At 49.9% G+C, this 21,164-nt stretch overlaps 1 protein-coding gene across 2 annotated transcripts in view; it reads right to left on the bottom strand.

Annotated features, from left to right (window-relative positions):
* The window catches only part of plcd1 (phospholipase C delta 1), a 56,936-nt gene that overhangs the window by 11,860 nt on the left and 23,912 nt on the right, over positions 1–21,164 (bottom strand). For both annotated transcript variants that reach the window (XM_031903738.1, XM_031903737.1), the window contains exons 2-6: positions 14,742–14,906; positions 5,925–6,153; positions 3,725–3,854; positions 2,835–3,063; positions 245–446 (exon numbers count right to left, since the gene is read on the bottom strand). In XM_031903738.1, coding sequence (XP_031759598.1) covers positions 245–446; positions 2,835–3,063; positions 3,725–3,854; positions 5,925–6,153; positions 14,742–14,906 — 955 coding nt within the window. The remainder of the gene's footprint in view (positions 1–244; positions 447–2,834; positions 3,064–3,724; positions 3,855–5,924; positions 6,154–14,741; positions 14,907–21,164) is intronic.

Genomic DNA, 21,164 nt, shown 5'->3' with positions numbered 1-21,164 from the left:
GGTAACAAAATGGCTGAGCTCTTCCCCATTCGATTGCACATCCTCTGCTATTCCAGCTCTCACCAGCAGATGGGGCTGTGGGGCTTCTGCCAAACCATAACAGTCAGTTCTTTGCAGAAAGTTACAGGGCAGGTTGGGAAATTTTGTTTTCAGGTTTTTTTTTCCCTTAAAACATACAAACTGTATATATACCGATACTAGTGACATAATATTTTGGACCAGGTATTGGCCCAGTAGCACTTACCTAATGTAGGCCTCCGTACTGCTTGGGCCTGCCAGTTGGTCTTCCATCAGGTAGGTATTGTGGGAGGAGGAGATAAAGTAATGGCTGAGGGGCTGCTTCATGTCCTGATAGACCTTCCGGTGCGCGGCGTTAAAGAGATTCCCATCGTCCGACAGCAGGTAAATAAGGAACCCGTCCTTGGTCATTGCCTCTTGCTTCTTGGCTGTAAGAGAGATGGCACTGGCTATAGTGTAGGGGGAGAGGGCACCACCTATAGTGTAGGGGGAGAGGGCACTGCCTATAGTGTGGCAAGAGATGGCACCACCTATAGTGTAGGGGGAGAGGGCACTGCCTATAGTGTGGCAAGAGATGGCACCACCTATAGTGTGGCAAGAGATGGCACCACCTATAGTGTAGGGGGAGAGGGCACTGCCTATAGTGTAGGGGGAGAGGGCACCACCTATAGTGTAGGGGGAGAGGGCACCGCCTATAGTGTAGGGGGAGAGGGCACCACCTATAGTGTAGGGGGAGAGGGCACTGCCTATAGTGTAGGGGGAGAGGGCACCGCCTATAGTGTAGGGGGAGAGGGCACCGCCTATAGTGTGGCAAGAGATGGCACCGCCTATAGTGTAGGGGGAGAGGGCACCGCCTATAGTGTAGGGGGAGAGGGCACTGCCTATAGTGTAGGGGGAGAGGGCACCGCCTAAAGTGTAGGGGGAGAGGGCACCGCCTATAGTGTAGGGGGAGAGGGCACCGCCTATAGTGTGGCAAGAGATGGCACCGCCTATAGTGTAGGGGGAGAGGGCACCGCCTATAGTGTAGGGGGAGAGGGCACTGCCTATAGTGTAGGGGGAGAGGGCACTGCCTATAGTGTAGGGGGAGAGGGCACCGCCTATAGTGTAGGGGAGAGGGCACCGCCTATAGTGTAGGGGGAGAGGGCACCGCCTATAGTGTAGGGGAGAGGGCACCGCCTATAGTGTAGGGGGAGAGGGCACCGCCTAAAGTGTAGGGGGAGAGGGCACCGCCTATAGTGTAGGGGGAGAGGGCACCGCCTATAGTGTAGGGGGAGAGGGCACTGCCTATAGTGTAGGGGGAGAGGGCACCGCCTATAGTGTAGGGGGAGAGGGCACCGCCTATAGTGTAGGAGAGATGGCACTGCCTATAGTGTGGCAAGAGATGGCACCGCCTATAGTGTAGGGGGAGAGGGCACTGCCTATAGTGTAGGTAGGGGGAGAGGCACCGCCTATAGTGTAGGGGGAGAGGGCACTGCCTATAGTGTAGGGGGAGAGGGCACCGCCTATAGTGTAGGAGAGATGGCACTGCCTATAGTGCCTATAGTGTAGGGGAGAGGGCACCGCCTATAGTGTAGGGGGAGAGGCACTGCCTATAGTGTAGGGGGAGAGGGCACTGCCTATAGTGTAGGGGGAGAGGGCACCGCCTATAGTGTAGGGGGAGAGGGCACTGCCTATAGTGTAGGGGGAGAGGGCACCGCCTATAGTGTAGGGGGAGAGGGCACCGCCTATAGTGTAGGAGAGATGGCACTGCCTATAGTGTAGGGGGAGAGGGCACCGCCTATAGTGTAGGGGGAGAGGGCACCGCCTATAGTGTAGGAGAGATGGCACTGCCTACTGGCACCGCCTATAGTGTAGGGGAGAGGGCACCGCCTATAGTGTAGGGAGAGGCACCGCCTATAGTGTAGGGGGAGAGGGCACCGCCTATAGTGTAGGGGAGAGGCACCGCCTATAGTGTAGGGGGAGAGGGCACCGCCTATAGTGTAGGGGAGAGGGCACCGCCTATAGTGTAGGGGGAGAGGCACCGCCTATAGTGTGGGGGAGAGGGCACCGCCTATAGTGTAGGGGAAGGGCACGCCTATAGTGTAGGGGAGAGGGCACCGCCTATAGTGTAGGGAGAGGGCACCGCCTATAGTGTAGGGGAGAGGGCACCGCCTATAGTGTAGGGGAGAGGGCACCGCCTATAGTGTAGGGGAGAGGGGAGAGGGCACCGCCTATAGTGTAGGGGGAGAGGGCACCGCCTATAGTGTAGGGGGAGAGGGCACCGCCTATAGTGTAGGGAGAGGCACCGCCTATAGTGTAGGGGGAGAGGGCACCGCCTATAGTGTAGGGGGGGGGCCTAGAGGGGCACCGTCTATAGTGTAGGGGGAGAGGGCACCGCCTATAGTGTAGGGGGAGAGGGGCACCGCCTATAGTGTAGGGGGAGAGGGCACCGCCTATAGTGTAGGGGGAGAGGGCACCGCCTATAGTGTAGGGGGAGAGGGGCACCGCCTATAGTGTAGGGGGAGAGGGCACCGCCTATAGTGTAGGGGGAGAGGGCACCGCCTATAGTGTAGGGGAGAGGGCACCGCCTATAGTGTAGGGGGAGAGGGCACCGCCTATAGTGTAGGGGGAGAGGGCACCGCCTATAGTGTAGGGGGAGAGGGCACCGCCTATAGTGTAGGGGGAGAGGGCACCGCCTATAGTGTAGGGGGAGAGGGCACTGCACTCTCAGGGAGTCGGACCCATAACAGGCGACAGTGTTACTATCTATGGAGCACAAGGGATCGCTGAGTTCCGACTCATGAACACCTGCCATATTTACACTGGGGGAGACTCACCCTGCTCGCTGGGCTCGTACTTGTCGATGAGGGACTTGGCATACTCGGCGCCGGCGCTTTCCCGCTGTTCCTGCTGGAGGAACCGGATCAGGTTGTCACTCGACATGAAGTTGCCGCCGTCGGCGTAGGTGGCGAATATGACATCGATCTCTTCCCGCTCGGTCAGGATCTTGTAGAATTCCTCGATCTCCTCCCCCTCCAGGGTCCCCGACTGGGACTTGTCACAGTGCTGGGAATGGGGGATACAGAAACCGTCAGACTGTAAAGGGAGACCCCCGGGGGCAAGAGAAGGGGCTCCGTATAGTCCTGAGACTCCTTACTTGCCCCCATTACTGCCCCCATCAGCCCAACCACAGCGTGGGGCATTTCTGGGGCAGAAAATCTCAAGCACAGTGTATATGGCCCATCTTGTGGGCAACCTACAAAAACATTTGTAGGGACCATTATGGACCCATAGGGGGCAGCAGCATGGGGCACATTGAAAAAACAACTCGGCACAGTGGGCAGAAGATGAAGTCAGTGAGCAGCGAAGAGTCAATAGAGCAATGTCACATGACTTTCCTCTTCTCACTAACTATATTTTCTACTGTGTCCAGTGAGGCAAAATGACCAGGAGGTGGCGCTGTTGTTTCATTATAGCAGCAGTGTAAAAACCAAGAACTAGAATTTACAGAATTTTAAACGTGGATTGTTAACATTTACTTCCCCTTGAATGATCCATATCAGGGTGTTTTCTTATCAAACTGGGAAGAAGGTAATGACGTAGGGGAGGCTGATGATGAACTACAACTCCCACCATTCCCTCTATGCTGCTCCTGATAACCAGAAGTGGTTGCTGCCAGGCTGGGAGTTGTAGTTGAACACCCAGTGGGTAAATGGGCAGAGGGTACCTGGAAGATCTGCTTGGCGTAGCTCTCGTCCGTCTCGATATTCACTTCTTGCAAGAAGCCCTTGAGTTCCTTCAGGGTCATCCTGTTATCCTTGTCCTTATCCGCCTTCCTCAGGCACGAGTGGATCCAGCTAGTCCCCACGCTAAGGTCAATTCTATTGGCTGCAGGTATGTGGCCTTCGTATTGCTACTTACCCAGCAGATAAAGGGTTACCCTGTATTCTTATGCCTGGCATTACTTCCTTTCTAGCAAGAAACGGCGGGATTGGTTTGCTTTATGGCAGGAATCCAAGCTATATGTTTGGGATTAAAGGGAAACTAAAAGCACTTACCCCTGTGCGTATTATCTAGATGAGCCCTAAAAAACTAAAGCGCCCAGTTATATCTTGGCCCCCCAGCCAAGGCCCTGTCTATATGAATCCCTATAATTATGGGCACTGAGGTCTGTGGAATAACAGTATTTATATAGAGTGTGAGCAGAAGGGGGCACCAGAGAGCCAGACAGTGTGTATGAGATCCACATTGCAGGGTGACAATTACATTTATTGCCCATTGTGGGTATTGGCCGGCATGGTTGGGCGCATAAAAAAATGCAGCAAACAAAAAGCAAAAAATAACTGTATGCCGTTATTCTTAGGTGGTTGCTAGGCTCCCTGTCCCTTGGCAACCAGATAGCGCTTCTACTATGAAAGGAATTCTGGGAACGAGTCTCCTCAACCCTAATGCTTTATTATGTATTCCCACACCTTGTGTCTCAACCCTTTCTCCCTGTAGAGTGTAAGCTCTTTTGGGCAGGGCTCTCTTCCCCTCCTGTATTGGTTACTGATTGCTTTATATGTTACTCCTTGTAGAGTGTAAGCTCTTTTGGGCAGGGCTCTCTTCCCCTCTTGTATCGGTTACTGATTGCTTTATATGTTACTCCTTGTAGAGTGTAAGCTCTTTTGGGCAGGGCTCTCTTCCCCTCCTGTATCGGTTACTGATTGCTTTATATGTTACTCCTTGTAGAGTGTAAGCTCTTTTGGGCAGGGCTCTCTTCCCCTCCTGTATCGGTTACTGATTGCTTTATATGTTACTCCTTGTAGAGTGTAAGCTCTTTTGGGCAGGGCTCTCTTCCCCTCCTGTATTGGTTACTGATTGCTTTATATGTTACTCCTTGTAGAGTGTAAGCTCTTTTGGGCAGGGCTCTCTTCCCCTCCTGTATTGGTTACTGATTGCTTTATATGTTACTCCTTGTAGAGTGTAAGCTCTTTTGGGCAGGGCTCTCTTCCCCTCCTGTATCGGTTACTGATTGCTTTATATGTTACTCCTTGTAGAGTGTAAGCTCTTTTGGGCAGGGCTCTCTTCCCCTCTTGTATCGGTTACTGATTGCTTTATATGTTACTCCTTGTAGATTGTAAGCTCTTTTGGGCAGGGCTCTCTTCCCCTCTTGTATCGGTTATTGGTTGCTTTATATGTTACTCTGTATGCCCAATGTATGTAACCCACTTATTGTACAGCGCTGCGGGGTATGTTGGCGCTTTATAAATAAATGTTAATAATAATAAATGTGAATCTACTATGAAAGGCAAAGCTGATATAGAAACTGCTATTATGGACACGGCCACTGGGGGGCAGTAGGAACATCATTTCTGTATAAAGTGACACAGCCCAAGCAGAGAGATAAGGATAAATCAGTTCCTCTGCCACAAACCATTATTCAAAGTGAAACGACGCAACGTCCCAATGTCTAAAGGGGAAGCGAGACGGCACCGAGCCGCCGGGCTGAGTAAATAAGCAGTGAAACTATAGCCTGCATAGTCACAATTAGGTTAAATGGCAATCCAGGCCCTAAATAAAAACAGTTGTTATATTAATCAATAAATAAACACCTACGTATCCAGGGTACAGGGCTGCTGTATAGGCTGCAACAACCAGCAGCCCAATGATTTATTTACTATGGGTACTTTGTGCCACAGGGTGGCAGCACTGCTCATTCCTGAGGGAGCCTAAAGGCCTAGCATTGTAATGTATGTATGGGGTTGTACTTACCCTTTAATAAACCTACTGAGATCCATTGGTCATAGACCCCCAAACATATGATATAAGCCCTTCCCATTCAACCGCCATAGGACTGCTCCTCTGTCAATCAACAGGACAAGCCCCGCCCACCCTGGACATTACACACAGTTATTACATTGGGGAGACTTCCCCTTTAAGGATACTGTTGCACCTTCTGAGTCTGGTTCATGGCCTTGGAGGTGGCCAGGATCTTATTGAAGCCGGAGACCCAATGGGCCGCCTCCTTCTCGTCGGTGGCTATCAGGTTGAGGTTCTTGCGTTGGCCCTTAAAGATGATGGAGAAGCAGAGGTCGGGCGGCGTCCCGGCAGCGAATCTCTGCATCTCCTCCGTCTGGTGCCCCGTCCGAACATCTTCAATGTCATCAACCGAGACTGCGGGAAACAGGAGAACGGCGGAATTTGGTTTAGAATTTAAGTTACCCTTTAAATGAAATATATATTTTTTTGGAGTCGGTTCTGTATTAGACTTCCGGTTCTGGTTCTGTCCCTATAGAATTGAACAAAGGGAAAATCCAGTAGAAAACACCTGTAGTAGAACACCTGGTGGTACAGGAACACATAGCAGCAGCACTGCATTGGGCACCATGTTTCCAGCAGGCCACACCCTTATTCAACCTAGTCCCGCCCATTTACACCAATCATATCCCTGGGTTTGTTCCATCCATCTAATGTCCGCAAATGTTGATTGGCTGACCTAAACGGGAGCTGCTGTCTGCCTGGTTGGGCCGCCACTGATTACAGGGGCCACAGGCAATGTAAGCAATATGGCAGCTCCCTCCCATATGTAATAATACAAGAGAAGGAATGTTCTGGGCTCCCAAAAGCCTATTCCCTCATACTGTAGTGTCTAAGGGAAACACTATGGCACCCCCTACCCATATGTATAAATACAAATATACAGAGAAGGAATGTTCTGGGCACACAATAAGCTGTACCCCCATACTGTACTGTCTAAGGGAAACACTATGGCACCCCCTACCCATATGTATAAATACAAATATACAGAGAGGGAATGTTCTGGGCACACAATAAGCTGTACCCCCATACTGTAGTGTCTAAGGGAAACACTATGGCACCCCCTACCCATATGTATAAATACAAATATACAGAGAAGGAATGTTCTGGGCACACAATAAGCTGTACCCCCATACTGTACTGTCAAAGGGAAACACTATGGCACCCCCTACCCATATGTATAAATACAAATATACAGAGAAGGAATGTTCTGGGCACACAATAAGCTGTACCCCCATACTGTACTGTCTAAGGGAAACACTATGGCACCCCCTACCCATATGTATAAATACAAATATACAGAGAAGGAATGTTCTGGGCACACAATAAGCTGTACCCCCATACTGTACTGTCTAAGGGAAACACTATGGCACCCCCTACCCATATGTATAAATACAAATATACAGAGAGGGAATGTTCTGGGCACACAATAAGCTGTACCCCCATACTGTACTGTCTAAGGGAAACAATATGGCACCCCCTACCCATATGTATAAATACAAATATACAGAGAAGGAATGTTCTGGGCACACAATAAGCTGTACCCCCATACTGTACTGTCTAAGGGAAACACTATGGCACCTCCTACCCATATGTATAAATACAAATATACAGAGAAGGAATGTTCTGGGCACACAATAAGCTGTACCCCCATACTGTACTGTCTAAGGGAAACACTATGGCACCCCCTACCCATATGTATAAATACAAATATACAGAGAAGGAATGTTCTGGGCACACAATAAGCTGTACCCCCATACTGTACTGTCTAAGGGAAACACTATGGCACCCCCTACCCATATGTATAAATACAAATATACAGAGAAGGAATGTTCTGGGCACACAATAAGCTGTACCCCCATACTGTACTGTCTAAGGGAAACACTATGGCACCTCCTACCCATATGTATAAATACAAATATACAGAGAAGGAATGTTCTGGGCACACAATAAGCTGTACCCCCATACTGTACTGTCTAAGGGAAACAATATGGCACCCCCTACCCATATGTATAAATACAAATATACAGAGAAGGAATGCTCTGGGCACACAATAAGCTGTACCCCCATACTGTACTGTCTAAGGGAAACACTATGGCACCCCCTACCCATATGTATAAATACAAATATACAGAGAAGGAATGTTCTGGGCACCACCCATACAGTAATGTGATAAGTCCCACTCATATGTATAAGCTGCACATATACCTGTATGGCCCCCAGTATATATACCCCCATAGTGTACTGTAAATTAAAGGGTAAGTAAAGGTGGCTCAGACTACGAATGCCTTCGGGCGGATACAGAGATTTAATCACAACCTTTTTCTCTCGCTGCGCTGGAAACTCAAAGTCCGGCCATAAAGCAAAGGCAAAGCAAACACTGATATATTTGATTTCCACCGGGCGCACCCGGATTAATAATTCCCATTAACCCCTTGGATGCTGGAGCTGATCTGTAATATGATGCTGAACAGTCCCTGGGCGGCCAAAGAGAACAAACAAAGCAAAGGAAGAAAAAAATCCTTTATCCGCCCCCCCCCCCCCCCTCACCAATAACAGAGGGAACAAGCCTTTAACCCACAGGGAACCGGAGAGGAGCAACAGGAACTGACAGTCAGTCACACCTACTGTCACAGGGGAATGAGTGTTGTGTAAATAGCAGTGACAAGTGCCCCGTGGCAGAATGTGAGTCAGCGCTGAGTCCACGGGAGCCACGTACAGTACGGGAGCAGCCAATGGGCACAGGAGTCTGAGTCTCTGGGGGGGGGGGCAATGAAGCCAACAGGCCCGGGCATTACATATAATGGGGCCCCTAGGAAGGTAGGAAGAACGGGCAACCGAAGGCTTGGGGGGAGGGAGAGAGAAAGCCAATATACTAGCACTGGGCAAGGTAGCGGAGACAGGGCAACATGGCAATGGTATGGCAACAGGGTAAGGCAAGCCGGGGGCACTAAAGCAGTGGCACTTGGCAAGCTGGGGGCACTATAGCAGTGACACTTGGCAAGCTGGGGGCACTATAGCAGTGGCACTTGGCAAGCTGGGGGCACTATAGCAGTGGCACTTGGCAAGCTGCGGGCACCAAGCAGTGGCACTGGCAAGTGGGGCACTATAGCAGTGGCACTTGGCAAGCTGCGGGCACCAAAGCAGTGGCACTTGGCAAGCTGGGGGCACTATAGCAGTGGCACTTGGCAAGCTGCGGGCACCAAAGCAGTGGCACTTGGCAAGCTGGGGGCACTATAGCAGTGGCACTTGGCAAGCTGGGGGCACCAAAGCAGTGGCACTTGGCAAGCTGGGGGCACTATAGCAGTGGCACTTGGCAAGCTGGGGGCACCAAAGCAGTGGCACTTGGCAAGCTGGGGGCACCAAAGCAGTGGCACTTGGCAAGCCGGGGGCACCAAAGCAGTGGCACTTGGCAAGCTGGGGGCACTATAGCAGTGGCACTTGGCAAGCTGGGGGCACTATAGCAGTGGCACTTGGCAAGCTGGGGGCACCAAAGCAGTGGCACTTGGCAAGCTGGGGGCACTATAGCAGTGGCACTTGGCAAGCTGGGGACACCAAAGCAGTGGCACTTGGCAAGCTGGGGACACCAAAGCAGTGGCACTTGGCAAGCCGGGGGCACTATAGCAGTGGCACTTGGCTAGCTGGGGGCACCAAAGCAGTGGCACTTGGCAAGCTGGGGGCACTATAGCAGTGGCACTTGGCAAGCTGGGGGCACTATAGCAGTGGCACTTGGCAAGCTGGGGACACCAAAGCAGTGGCACTTGGCAAGCCGGGGGCACTATAGCAGTGGCACTTGGCTAGCTGGGGGCACCAAAGCAGTGGCACTTGGCAAGCTGGGGGCACCAAAGCAGTGGCACTTGGCAAGCTGGGGGCACCAAAGCAGTGGCACTTGGCAAGCTGGGGGCACTATAGCAGTGGCACTTGGCAAGCTGGGGGCACCAAAGCAGTGGCACTTGGCAAGCTGGGGGCACTATAGCAGTGGCACTTGGCAAGCTGGGGGCACCAAAGCAGTGGCACTTGGCAAGCTGGGGGCACTATAGCAGTGGCACTTGGCAAGCTGGGGGCACTATAGCAGTGGCACTTGGCAAGCTGGGGACACCAAAGCAGTGGCACTTGGCAAGCCGGGGGCACTATAGCAGTGGCACTTGGCTAGCTGGGGGCACCAAAGCAGTGGCACTTGGCAAGCTGGGGGCACCAAAGCAGTGGCACTTGGCAAGCTGGGGGCACCAAAGCAGTGGCACTTGGCAAGCTGGGGGCACTATAGCAGTGGCACTTGGCAAGCTGGGGGCACCAAAGCAGTGGCACTTGGCAAGCTGGGGGAACCAAAGCAGTGGCACTTGGCAAGCTGGGGGCAGTAGCATTCTCTGCTACAGGGTAGCCAATTGCTCTAGGTGGGTGTGGGGTTTAGTAATACCGCACCCCCTTTAGCACACAGGGCCCTGGGCTTTTAAGGGGATCTGCCCCCCCCCCCCACTCCAACAATAGGAGAAATCAACAATAAATGTAAATAACAGTTTATTGAACACGTTCCTCCATACTGCCTTTCCGTTACTGAACCCTTTAGGCCCCCCCGTATACCTGTGGCCCCCGTAACAGATTTATATGAGCCCCAACTTGCCATTGGGCTCCAAAGACTTCTTCGTATGATAGTAGAATGCAGAACAACAGTGGCTCGATGCAAGTTCAATATATAATAATAATAACGGATAATGAATATATAATAATAACGGATATTGGGCGCAGTGCTTGGGAAGCGCCAGACAGAGGGGCTGTGGATGGAGGGGGTAAGGAATGCTCACAAACAGGGAGTGTTACCCCCGAGGGCAGGCAGCCTGACAGATTCCATTTTATCACCCCCTGCGCGCTGCCCCCCAGGGATGTACAAGCCCCACAGAAATATCTAGATAAGGGCAGAGCATCAGAGAGAAACAAATACAATTATCTGCTTTATTCTCATTTACTGTATTGGAACATTCAGCTTGGCCACCGTGATAGGACCACCGGGCATGATGGGAACGGCGCCCCTCACTGGAGCACAATGAAAAAACAGGCCTTTGCCCCACGGGCCACTAATCTCCCCCAAATAACCTCCCACCGGGGGATTTTATAGCTGGCGGAAAGGTATTTCAGGGGGGGTTTAGTCGCAGCCGGTAGCCGAGATTAACTGTGGGCAAATAATCTCCCCGTGGGCGTGGGTTATGTAATAAAAGGCACTAAGTTTGCCCAGGATCAGTAACTCGTAGCAACCAATCAGCAGGCAGCATTTACTGATCACCTGTTTAAAAGCAAATATCTTATTGGTTGCTATGGGTTACTGCTCCTGGGCAAACTTAGTGCCTTTTATTACATATGGGGTTAAGTGTCAAGGCCAAAGATTGGTCATTTTTGACCACGCCCAACCAGTCCCACAACATGTGGACCAATCACATGCCATAATCATAACATTTTTTGGTCCGCCTTGGCGCTGGTTGCATTGGCATGAATATATGGCCAAGTCCAGCCAATGAGGAACCCTTGTGTGTGGGCAATTTGGTGGCTACTTGGTGGGCAAACAAGTTCAGCCGTCCAGATCTCAGTACATATGGGCAGCACTACCCAATCTCCAGTGCAAATGTGCTTTATTCTGGCATCCAGTGAGGTGCCCAGTTACATGCTACCTGCTGATAGGTTGCTATGGGTAACTAGACCTGTGACTGTAATAAAGAGAATGATTAAGATCCGGCACTAGCTGCAGCACACAGAGATCCATGGGCACAAGGGCAAATGCTCCCATACATACACCGGCACTATATTAATCATATGATTCAATGTGACTGGAAGCCACAAGTCGTTGCCAGTAGCCAGGCACAGAAAGAGTTAAATAACATGGTTGCAGTTTGGGCCCCGCAGAGGAAATTCCCTGGTCCCGACGCCTGCAGAGATAACACAGCCCCGTGCTATCTCCTATAGGAAACTCTGGACGGGCATTAAAGGAAATGGGCAGGAGCGGCCAGACTGATTCTTCTCATGTCCCCGCACTATCGCAGCTTCATTCATATTTATTTGTGACAACAGATAAGCGGTGACATGAATTTTCCACTACCAGCTGCAGAGCCACATTGGGCCCCCGGCTGAGGCCAGGCACCCCGGGGGTATGAGATCCGCACCCCGACTGCCCGGGTCCCTATACACACAGGGGAATACAGCACAGGGAGAAGGCAACTGCTGGCAAATAAATAGTTAAGTTGGCAGCGCAAAGCTTTGGCCGGCCAGGATGTGTCTGTTTGTGTCTGTGCCATTGCCTGTCGGGCACCCATCCAGCCCTGGCACAGACCAGCCAATCCCACTGGGACTCCCAACACCTGTATACGGGTTCCTATTACTGGAGATGGGTGGGAGCTGCCATGTTGCACTATAGCCTATTGTTACTGTTAAGGGCAAAGAAACTCCTTTATATCACTGTTTGCCTAAAGTGGCCCCATTCTGAACCCTGACACCAGTGCACCCCAATACAGCCTTCACCCCATGATTAGCCCCAAGTAAAGCAGCAGCATTTTTAGCCTCTTAACTAGCCAATCAGGATCCTACACAATTGTCCGGCCCTAAGCCCCACATGCTCCTGGCCATCAGAGAGCCAGCCTGAGGAAGCCAAGTGGGCAGAGTTGGTGGCCACACACCCAGCTATGCTGCTCTATTACCAACATATATGGCCTCTTAAAGGGGAAGTTCACCTTTGAGTTAACCTTCAGTATGATGTAGAGAGTAATTATCTGAAACTATTTGCAATTGGTCTTCATTTTTTATTATATGTAGTTTATTGCTTCAATTTTTGTTTAGAAGCTCTTGAGCTATCTGGTTGCTAGGGTCCAAATTATCTTAGCAACCAGGGTGTGGTTTGAATGAGAGACCGTAATATGAATAGAGGAGGACCTGAAGAGAAAAATAGGTAATAAAAAGTACCAATAACAATAAAACTGGAGCCTCACAGAGCAATAGGTTTTGGCTGCCGGGGTCAGTGACCCCCATTTGAAAACTGCAAAAAGTTAGAAGGCAAATAATTAGAAGAACTATTAAAATAAATAATGACGACCAATTGAAAAGTTGCTAAGAATAGGCTATTCTATAACAGGTGAACCATCATATTAATGTGGCCCCTTAATGGGTCTGTAGGGGGACCCTAAATCACCAATGAGCCAATCAGGACGAGCTGGTTTCTCCCCAATTTAACGCCACTTAGTTAGTTTCCAACCACTGACAGTCTAATCTAGGGATGGGAAAGGGAAAAATGAAAAGTCTGCTCTTATCAAACACAAACAACAGGGCCACAGATAAACCCCCGCGTTCCGATACGCAGCCGCGGCATTAAAAGAAAGAAAACAGGAAGGCGCCATTATCATCGGGCTCCGGGGTGGGACCGCGATGGCTTCCAGTTGGGCCCCCGGCTCCACCGCCCAGAGGGGAAAGTCTCAGATTTCCAACAACTGGGAGAATAAATGTGAGAAATGTGTAACCCCTAATGGAGAGGGATTTATTGGGGGGCTGCCTGGGCAATTAGCCATATGGGCCTTACTGCTTAGCCAAGTCAGGAAAATGGCTTCAGTATCAGTTTGCCCGAAAGAGAAAAATAGATACTGATAATGAATGGTATATTAAATACACTGTGCAGGGCTTCACCCCATCCTGACAGCATTTGGACTCATTTATACAATTTTTTGTGTAATTTTAAAGAAGACATATATTAAAAAGCACACTGCACTGTAGGATAGGAACCAATCAGCAGCTAGGCTGACCTGATAGGGAACTGAAGCCTGTCTGTGCTTGTGTGAGTGCAGGGCTGTGATTGGCTCTCCCCCTCCTACTGTGCTTCTGGCAGGGACAGTTAGGACACGCCCACCCCTCATGTGAAACCCAGACAGGGACCTGAGAGGATCTATAGGGAGCTCCAATAAAGGGGCCATTGTTACAGATAGGGTTAATGTTTAGCCCAAAGGGAAACCAGCACCGTGTATTATTCATAATAATAGAAAAGAATAAGAGCTTCTGCATTTATACAGTGCCAGCCGGGCAGCTACTCGGTACAGGAGAGACGGGTTATGTAACCCCCAAACACATATTATCCTGTGGGCAGTACAGAGCTCTGTGGGGGAAATGTAAAACCAATGTTAGCTAAATCAGTAGCCCTCTCCTTTATTTGTACAGTAATATCCTGCTACCAGGAAAGGTAAATAATGTGCTTGCACACCTGCTATCTGCCGCCCTGTGTGCCTTATACTGATACTGGCAGTTTCTCTACGGGACCTGCTATCCAGCACCTCAGGTTTTATGGATAAAGGGTCTACCCATAATTTGTATTACTCTGCCTTAGGTCTACTAATCATTTAACCATGAAATAAACCCAATAGGGCTGTTCTGCCCCCAATAAGGGGTAATTATATCTTAGTTGGGATCAAGTACAGGTACTGTTTTATTATTACAGAGAAAAGGGAATCATTTAACCATTAAATAAACCCAATAGGGCTGTTCTGCCCCCAATAAGGGGTAATTATATCTTAGTTGGGATCAAGTACAGGTACTGTTTTATTATTACAGAGAAAAGGGAATCATTTAACCATTAAATAAACCCAATAGGGCTGTTCTGCCCCCAATAAGGGGTAATTATATCTTAGTTGGGATCAAGTACAGGTACTGTTTTATTATTACAGAGAAAAGGGAATCATTTAACCATTAAATAAACCCAATAGGACTGTTCTGCCCCCAATAAGGGGTAATTATATCTTAGTTGGGATCAAGTACAGGTACTGTTTTATTATTACAGAGAAAAGGGAATCATTTAACCATTAAATAAACCCAATAGGGCTGTTCTGTCCCAATAATCCCAATGGCACAAGGAATGTTTGATCACCATAAGAACACCCCCCCCCCCCCTTCCATTACAGAGGTTGGTACGGCTATACATTTGTACTTACATGCCTGTGATTCCTGGGACTTGAAAAACTTTTTGGAATCATACCAAACCGTCTTGCAGTCTTCTTGCAGTTTGTAAAACCTTGCTTTTTTCCATGATTCTGACTTTAACTTGAACAGATTGCTGCCTTTCAGAAGAACCCTCAAATCCTCGTCATCTTGCAGCCCTGTTGGCAGAAAGAGAAAGAGAAAAATGTATAAGTTCCAGGGCACCATATAAAGTGTATTATAAGGGATAATGTACCCCCTACTGTAAATGATAAGGATATTAGCAGTCACTGAGGGGTTCTGTGCCCATATAAAGGCACAAGGCTGCAGGCTGAGTTATACAGGGAACTCTGAGTATCACTCATGTATTATAAGGGATAATGTACCCCCTACTGTAAATGATAAGGATATTAGCAGTCACTGAGGGGTTCTGTGCCCCCCATATAAAGGCACAAGGCTGCAGGCTGAGTTATACAGGGAACTCTGAGTATCACTCATGTATTATAAGGGATAATGTACCCCCTACTGTAAATGATAAGGATATTAGCAGTCACTGAGGGGTTCTGTGCCCATATAAAGGCACAAGGCTGCAGGCTGAGTTATACAGGGAACTCTGAGTATCACTCATGTATTATAAGGGATAATGTACCCCCTACTGTAAATGATAAGGATATTAGCAGTCACTGAGGGGTTCTGTGCCCATATAAAGGCACAAGGCTGCAGGCTGAGTTATACAGGGAACTCTGAGTATCACTCGTGTATTATAAGGGATAATGTACCCCCTACTGTAAATGATAAGGATATTAGCAGTCACTGAGGGGTTCTGTGCCCATATAAAGGCACAAGGCTGCAGGCTGAGTTATACAGGGAACTCTGAGTATCACTCATGTATTATAAGGGATAATGTACCCCCTACTGTAAATGATAAGGATATTAGCAGTCACTGAGGGGTTCTGTGCCCATATAAAGGCACAAGGCTGCAGGCTGAGTTATACAGGGAACTCTGAGTATCACTCATGTATTATAAGGGATAATGTACCCCCTACTGTAAATGATAAGGATATTAGCAGTCACTGAGGGGCTCTGTGACCATTTAAATTTACTGCCATTATTTTGCTTTTTATTACATTCCCCTGCACTGCTGCATTTAACAAATGCTGAATAAAGCAAGAGATGTTTAGTTATTCAAAATATATGGCTAGGAAACATAATTATTCAGAGCAATTTAGTGAATATTAGCACAGAGCATTTATACAAAGTAATACAAATGTAAATCTTCACCTTTAACAATCTACTGGCTGGTGTAGTGAAACAATGTATGTTTGTTTATGAGGTTTTACTCAATGAGGTGCAGTCCCCGAGTGGTTAAACTAGTAATATTCTCATGATATGTGAGAGGGACAGATTCATGGGGAGATCAATGAACTGCTTTTAAGGCAAATGGAAAGAAAAGTCCCCATTCTATACCTTTAGAAATAATTAATCTTTGGTCCCTTTGCTTCAGAAAAAAAGAATATTAAAATGGAATGATCCCAGGGCTAGACCAACCTGTATCCAATCAGAGCATTAGAATGATCACAGGGCTAGACCAACCTGTATCCAATCAGAGCATTAGAATGATCACAGGGCTAGTCCAACCTGTATCCAATCAGAGCATTAGAATGGTCCCAGGGCTAGACCAACCTGTATCCAATCAGAGCATTAGAATGATCCCAGGGCTAGACCAACCTGTATCCAATCAGAGCATTAGAATGATCCCAACTTAGACCAACCTGTATCCAATCAGAGCATTAAGATGATCCCAACTTAGACCAACCTGTATCCAATAAGAGCATTAGAATGATCCCAACTTAGACCAACCTGTATCCAATCAGAGCATTAGGATGATCCCAACTTAGACCAACCTGTATCCAATAAGAGCATTAGAATGATCCCAACTTAGACCAACCTGTATCCAATCAGAGCATTAGGATGATCACAGGGCTAGATCAACCTGTATCCAATCAGAGCATTAGAATGACCACAGGGCTAGACCAACCTGTATCCAATCAGAGCATTAGAATGATCACAGGGCTAGACTGACCTGTATCCAATCAGAGCATTAGAATGATCACAGGACTAGACCAACCTGTATCCAATCAGAGCATTAGGATGATCCCAACTTAGACCAACCTGTATCCAATCAGAGCATTAGAATGATCCCAGGACTAGACCAACCTGTATCCAATCAGAGCATTAGGATGATCCCAACTTAGACCAACCTGTATCCAATCAGAGCATTAGAATGATCCCAGGGCTAGTCCAACCTGTATCCAATCAGAGCATTAGAATGATCCCAGGGCTAGACCAACCTGTATCCAATCAGAGCATTAGAATGATCCCAGGGCTAGACCAACCTGTATCCAATCAGAGCATTAGAATGATCCCAGGGCTAGACCAACCTGTATCCAATCAGAAACAGGGCATTATATAACCTGAGTATATGGCCCAGCTGCTGCTGCTGAACTATCTGGCTCAATGCAGAGAAACACTGTAAACTTGTGGGCTCCCCCGTGGCCCAACGGCCATAAACCTGTCTTCCTGTAATAATTCCACTGGCAATAACAATAGGCTCCGGCAGGCCCAACGGCTACACCCAAAATTCAACAACAACATCCTGATATCCCCTGGCTGCAAACCCTGTATGGGCTGTGTATCCCGGGCACTACTGGGAATGTCCATAGAAAGCAGGAAGGGTCTCCCCCATAGTTCACGTATATGGTATGGTCCATCTCCTGTCCCTCTGATAAACTTTCCTTATCTACTGGCCTAGTAAGTCTCTATCTACTGGCCTAGTAAGTCTCTATCTACTCACCCTAGTACGTCTCTATCTACTCACCCTAGTAAGTCTCTATCTACTCACCCTAGTAAGTCTCTATCTACTCGCCCTAGTAAGTCTCTATCTACTGGCCCTAGTAAGTCTCTATCTACTGGCCCTAGTAAGTCTCTATCTACTGGCCCTAGTAAGTCTCTATCTACTGGCCCTAGTAAGTCTCTATCTACTGGCCCTTTTAAGTTGTTCTTCTGGCCCTAGAAAGTCTCAATCTACTGGCCCTAGTAAGTCATTCTTCTGGCCCTAGTAAGTCTCTATCTACTGGCCCTAGAAAGCCTCTATGTAATGGCCCTAGAAAGCCTCTATGTACTGGCCCTACTAAGTCTCTGGCCCTACTAAGTCTCTACTGGCCCCACTAAGTCTCTACTGGCCCCACTAAGTCTCTACTGGCCCCACTAAGTCTCTACTGGCCCCACTAAGTCTCTACTGGCCCCACTAAGTCTCTACTGGCCCCACTAAGTCTCTACTGGCCCCACTAAGTCTCTACTGACCCCACTAAGTCTCTACTGGCCCCACTAAGTCTCTGGCCCCTTTACTGGAGCTCTGTATAGAGCCTCTCATATCCCCTGTGTGCCACTCCAGTCTAATGTGAATGTCTTTATCTGCAGACACATGATATCGGTTGTACGTTTGGATATCGGATATGGAGACTGGGGAAGGGGGAGAGGCCAGAGGGATGGAGCACGGAGACTGGGGAAGGGGCACGGAGACTGGGGAAGGGGCACGGAGACTGGGGAAGGGGCACGGAGACTGGGGAAGGGGCACAGAGACTGGGGAAGGGGCATGGAGACTGGGGAAGGGGGAGAGGCCAGAGGGATGGAGCATGGAGACTGGGGAAGGGGCATGGAGACTGGGGAAGGGGCATGGAGACTGGGGAAGGGGGAGAGGCCAGAGGGATGGAGCATGGAGACTGGGGAAGGGGGAGAAGCCAGAGGGATGGAGCATGGAGACTGGGGAAGGGGGAGAGGCCAGAGGGATGGAGCATGTAGACTGGGGAAGGGGAAGGGGCCAGAGGGATGGAGCATGGAGACTGGGAAAGGGGAGGGGCCAGAGGGATGGAGCATGGAGACTGGGGAAGGGGGAGAGGCCAGAGGGATGGAGCATGTAGACTGGGGAAGGGGCCAGAGGGATGGAGCATGGAGACTGGGGAAGGGGAGGGGCCAGAGGGATGGAGCATGGAGACTGGGGAAGGGGGAGAGGCCAGAGGGATGGAGCATGGAGACTGGGGAAGGGGCATGGAGACTGGGGAAGGGGGAGAGGCCAGAGGGATGGAGCATGGAGACTGGGGAAGGGGGAGAGGCCAGAGGGATGGAGCATGGAGACTGGGGAAGGGGAGGGGCCAGAGGGATGGAGCATGGAGACTGGGGAAGGGGGAGAGGCCAGAGGGATGGAGCATGGAGACTGGGGAAGGGGGAGAGGCCAGAGGGATGGAGCATGGAGACTGGGGAAGGGGGAGAAGCCAGAGGGATGGAGCATGGAGACTGGGGAAGGGGGAGAGGCCAGAGGGATGGAGCATGGAGACTGGGGAAGGGGAGGGGCCAGAGGGATGGAGCATGGAGACTGGGGAAGGGGGAGAGGCCAGAGGGATGGAGCATGGAGACTGGGGAAGGGGGAGAGGCCAGAGGGATGGAGCATGGAGACTGGGGAAGGGGCATGGAGACTGGGGAAGGGGGAGAGGCCAGAGGGATGGAGCATGGAGACTGGGGAAGGGGGAGAGGCCAGAGGGATGGAGCACGGAGACTGGGGAAGGGGCACGGAGACTGGGGAAGGGGCACGGAGACTGGGGAAGGGGAGGGGCCAGAGGGATTGAGCATGGAGACTGGGGAAGGGGAAGAGGCCAGAGGGATGGAGCATGGAGACTGGGGAAGGGGAGGGGCCAGAGGGATGGAGACTGGGGAAGGGGAGGGGCCAGAGGGATGGAGCATGGAGACTGGGGAAGGGGAGGGGCCAGAGGGATGGAGTGCTGAGTAGCACTTTGATACAAGGAGGGAAGGGGGCGGGGCCCTGGCCCAGTTGGATGTTACACTATAATTTACATTTCCCTATTATAAAGGTACATTCTATTGTGTTCAGTAATAAAGGGAAGGGGAGTAATAAAGGGATGGGGAGTAATAAAGGGATGGGGAGTAATAAAGGGATGGGGAGTAATAAAGGGAAGGGGAGTAATAAAGGGAAGGGGAGTAATAAAGGGATGGGGAGTAATAAAGGGAAGGGGAGTAATAAAGGGATGGGGAGTAATAAAGGGATGGGGAGTAATAAAGGGAAGGGGAGTAATAAAGGGATGGGGAGTAATAAAGGGAAGGGGAGTAATAAAGGGATGGGGAGTAATAAAGGGAAGGGGAGCCTGCGGGTCACATTACCTCCCAATGAATAGGGGAAACGTGAATAAACACAGACTGACTCCTTCTTCTCCCACTGCCACTACCCTCAGCGTTACTCAGCGCTACTCAGTCCTACTCAGCGCTACTCAGTCCTACTCAGCGCTACTCAGTCCTACTCAGCGCTACTCAGCGCTACTCAGTCCTACTCAGTGCTACTCAGCCCTACTCAGCGCTACTCAGTCCTACTCAGCGCTACTCAGTCCTACTCAGCGCTACTCAGTCCTACTCAGTGCTACTCAGCCCTACTCAGCGCTACTCAGTGCTACTCAGTCCTACTCAGCCCTACTCAGCCCTACTCAGCCCTACTCAGTGCTACTCAGCCCTACTCAGCCCTACTCAGCCCTACTCAGCCCTACTCAGCCCTACTCAGCGCTACTCAGTCCTACTCAGCGCTACTCTGCGCTACTCTGGCAATGGGGCTACTACATGGGGTGCTTGGAGCAGCCGGTTGATATGGCTCCCCTCCTTACACCTTACTTTTTCATGCAACTGCGTATCCCTCAGCCCCCCTACCTGCAGGGACCCCCAGGCGCTGCACAGTCTGTATGGGACTCTATGGTAGGGAGGCTGTGCCATTCTATGCAGATGCACGGAGGCCATAAAACTGTTCCTAAGGACAGACATTTATAGACCACTAAGACCCCCCCCCCCCCCTCCATGGGCTCAGTCATTTCCTGATGTTAATATATAGCAGGGGGGCCGCCCCATGTGACCCAAACAATAAGCAATAAATCCGCTGCCTGATCACTGCCAGGAAAATAAAGAGCTGCCCGCAGATATATATATATATATATACGGCTAAGAACTGGGTGAGAATGGGTTAAACAGCAGAATTAATACTTCCTCTGCTGGGGAAAGAACCAGTTCTGACAGAAATTGAGTCTGAAACCTGAGAGGGTAATTGTCTGGCTCCTTTCTATGGTCACCGGCCACGGCAACGATATCCTGTTTCACCATTTTACTCACACAGTCGGGGGCCTCAAACATACACGTTGGGCTAATGTGCAGGTAACCCCACGGCAATGTGCGGCTTTATAGGCATAACAATTCCGACTCGACTGTGATTGAAACGCGTTGTGTGCAAACTACTGCCCTGTAATCTGCTACCTGCAATCCCATACAGTATGCATAGCAGCAGGAAGTGTGATGTGCATAGCAGCAGGAAGTGTGATGTGCATAGGGGC

The sequence above is a fragment of the Xenopus tropicalis genome, chromosome 6, assembly GCF_000004195.4.
Source record: "Xenopus tropicalis strain Nigerian chromosome 6, UCB_Xtro_10.0, whole genome shotgun sequence".
Classification (NCBI taxonomy): Eukaryota; Metazoa; Chordata; class Amphibia; order Anura; family Pipidae; genus Xenopus; species Xenopus tropicalis.
Note: the sequence above shows the minus strand (reverse complement) of the source record. Positions and strands in the feature narration are given on the sequence as shown.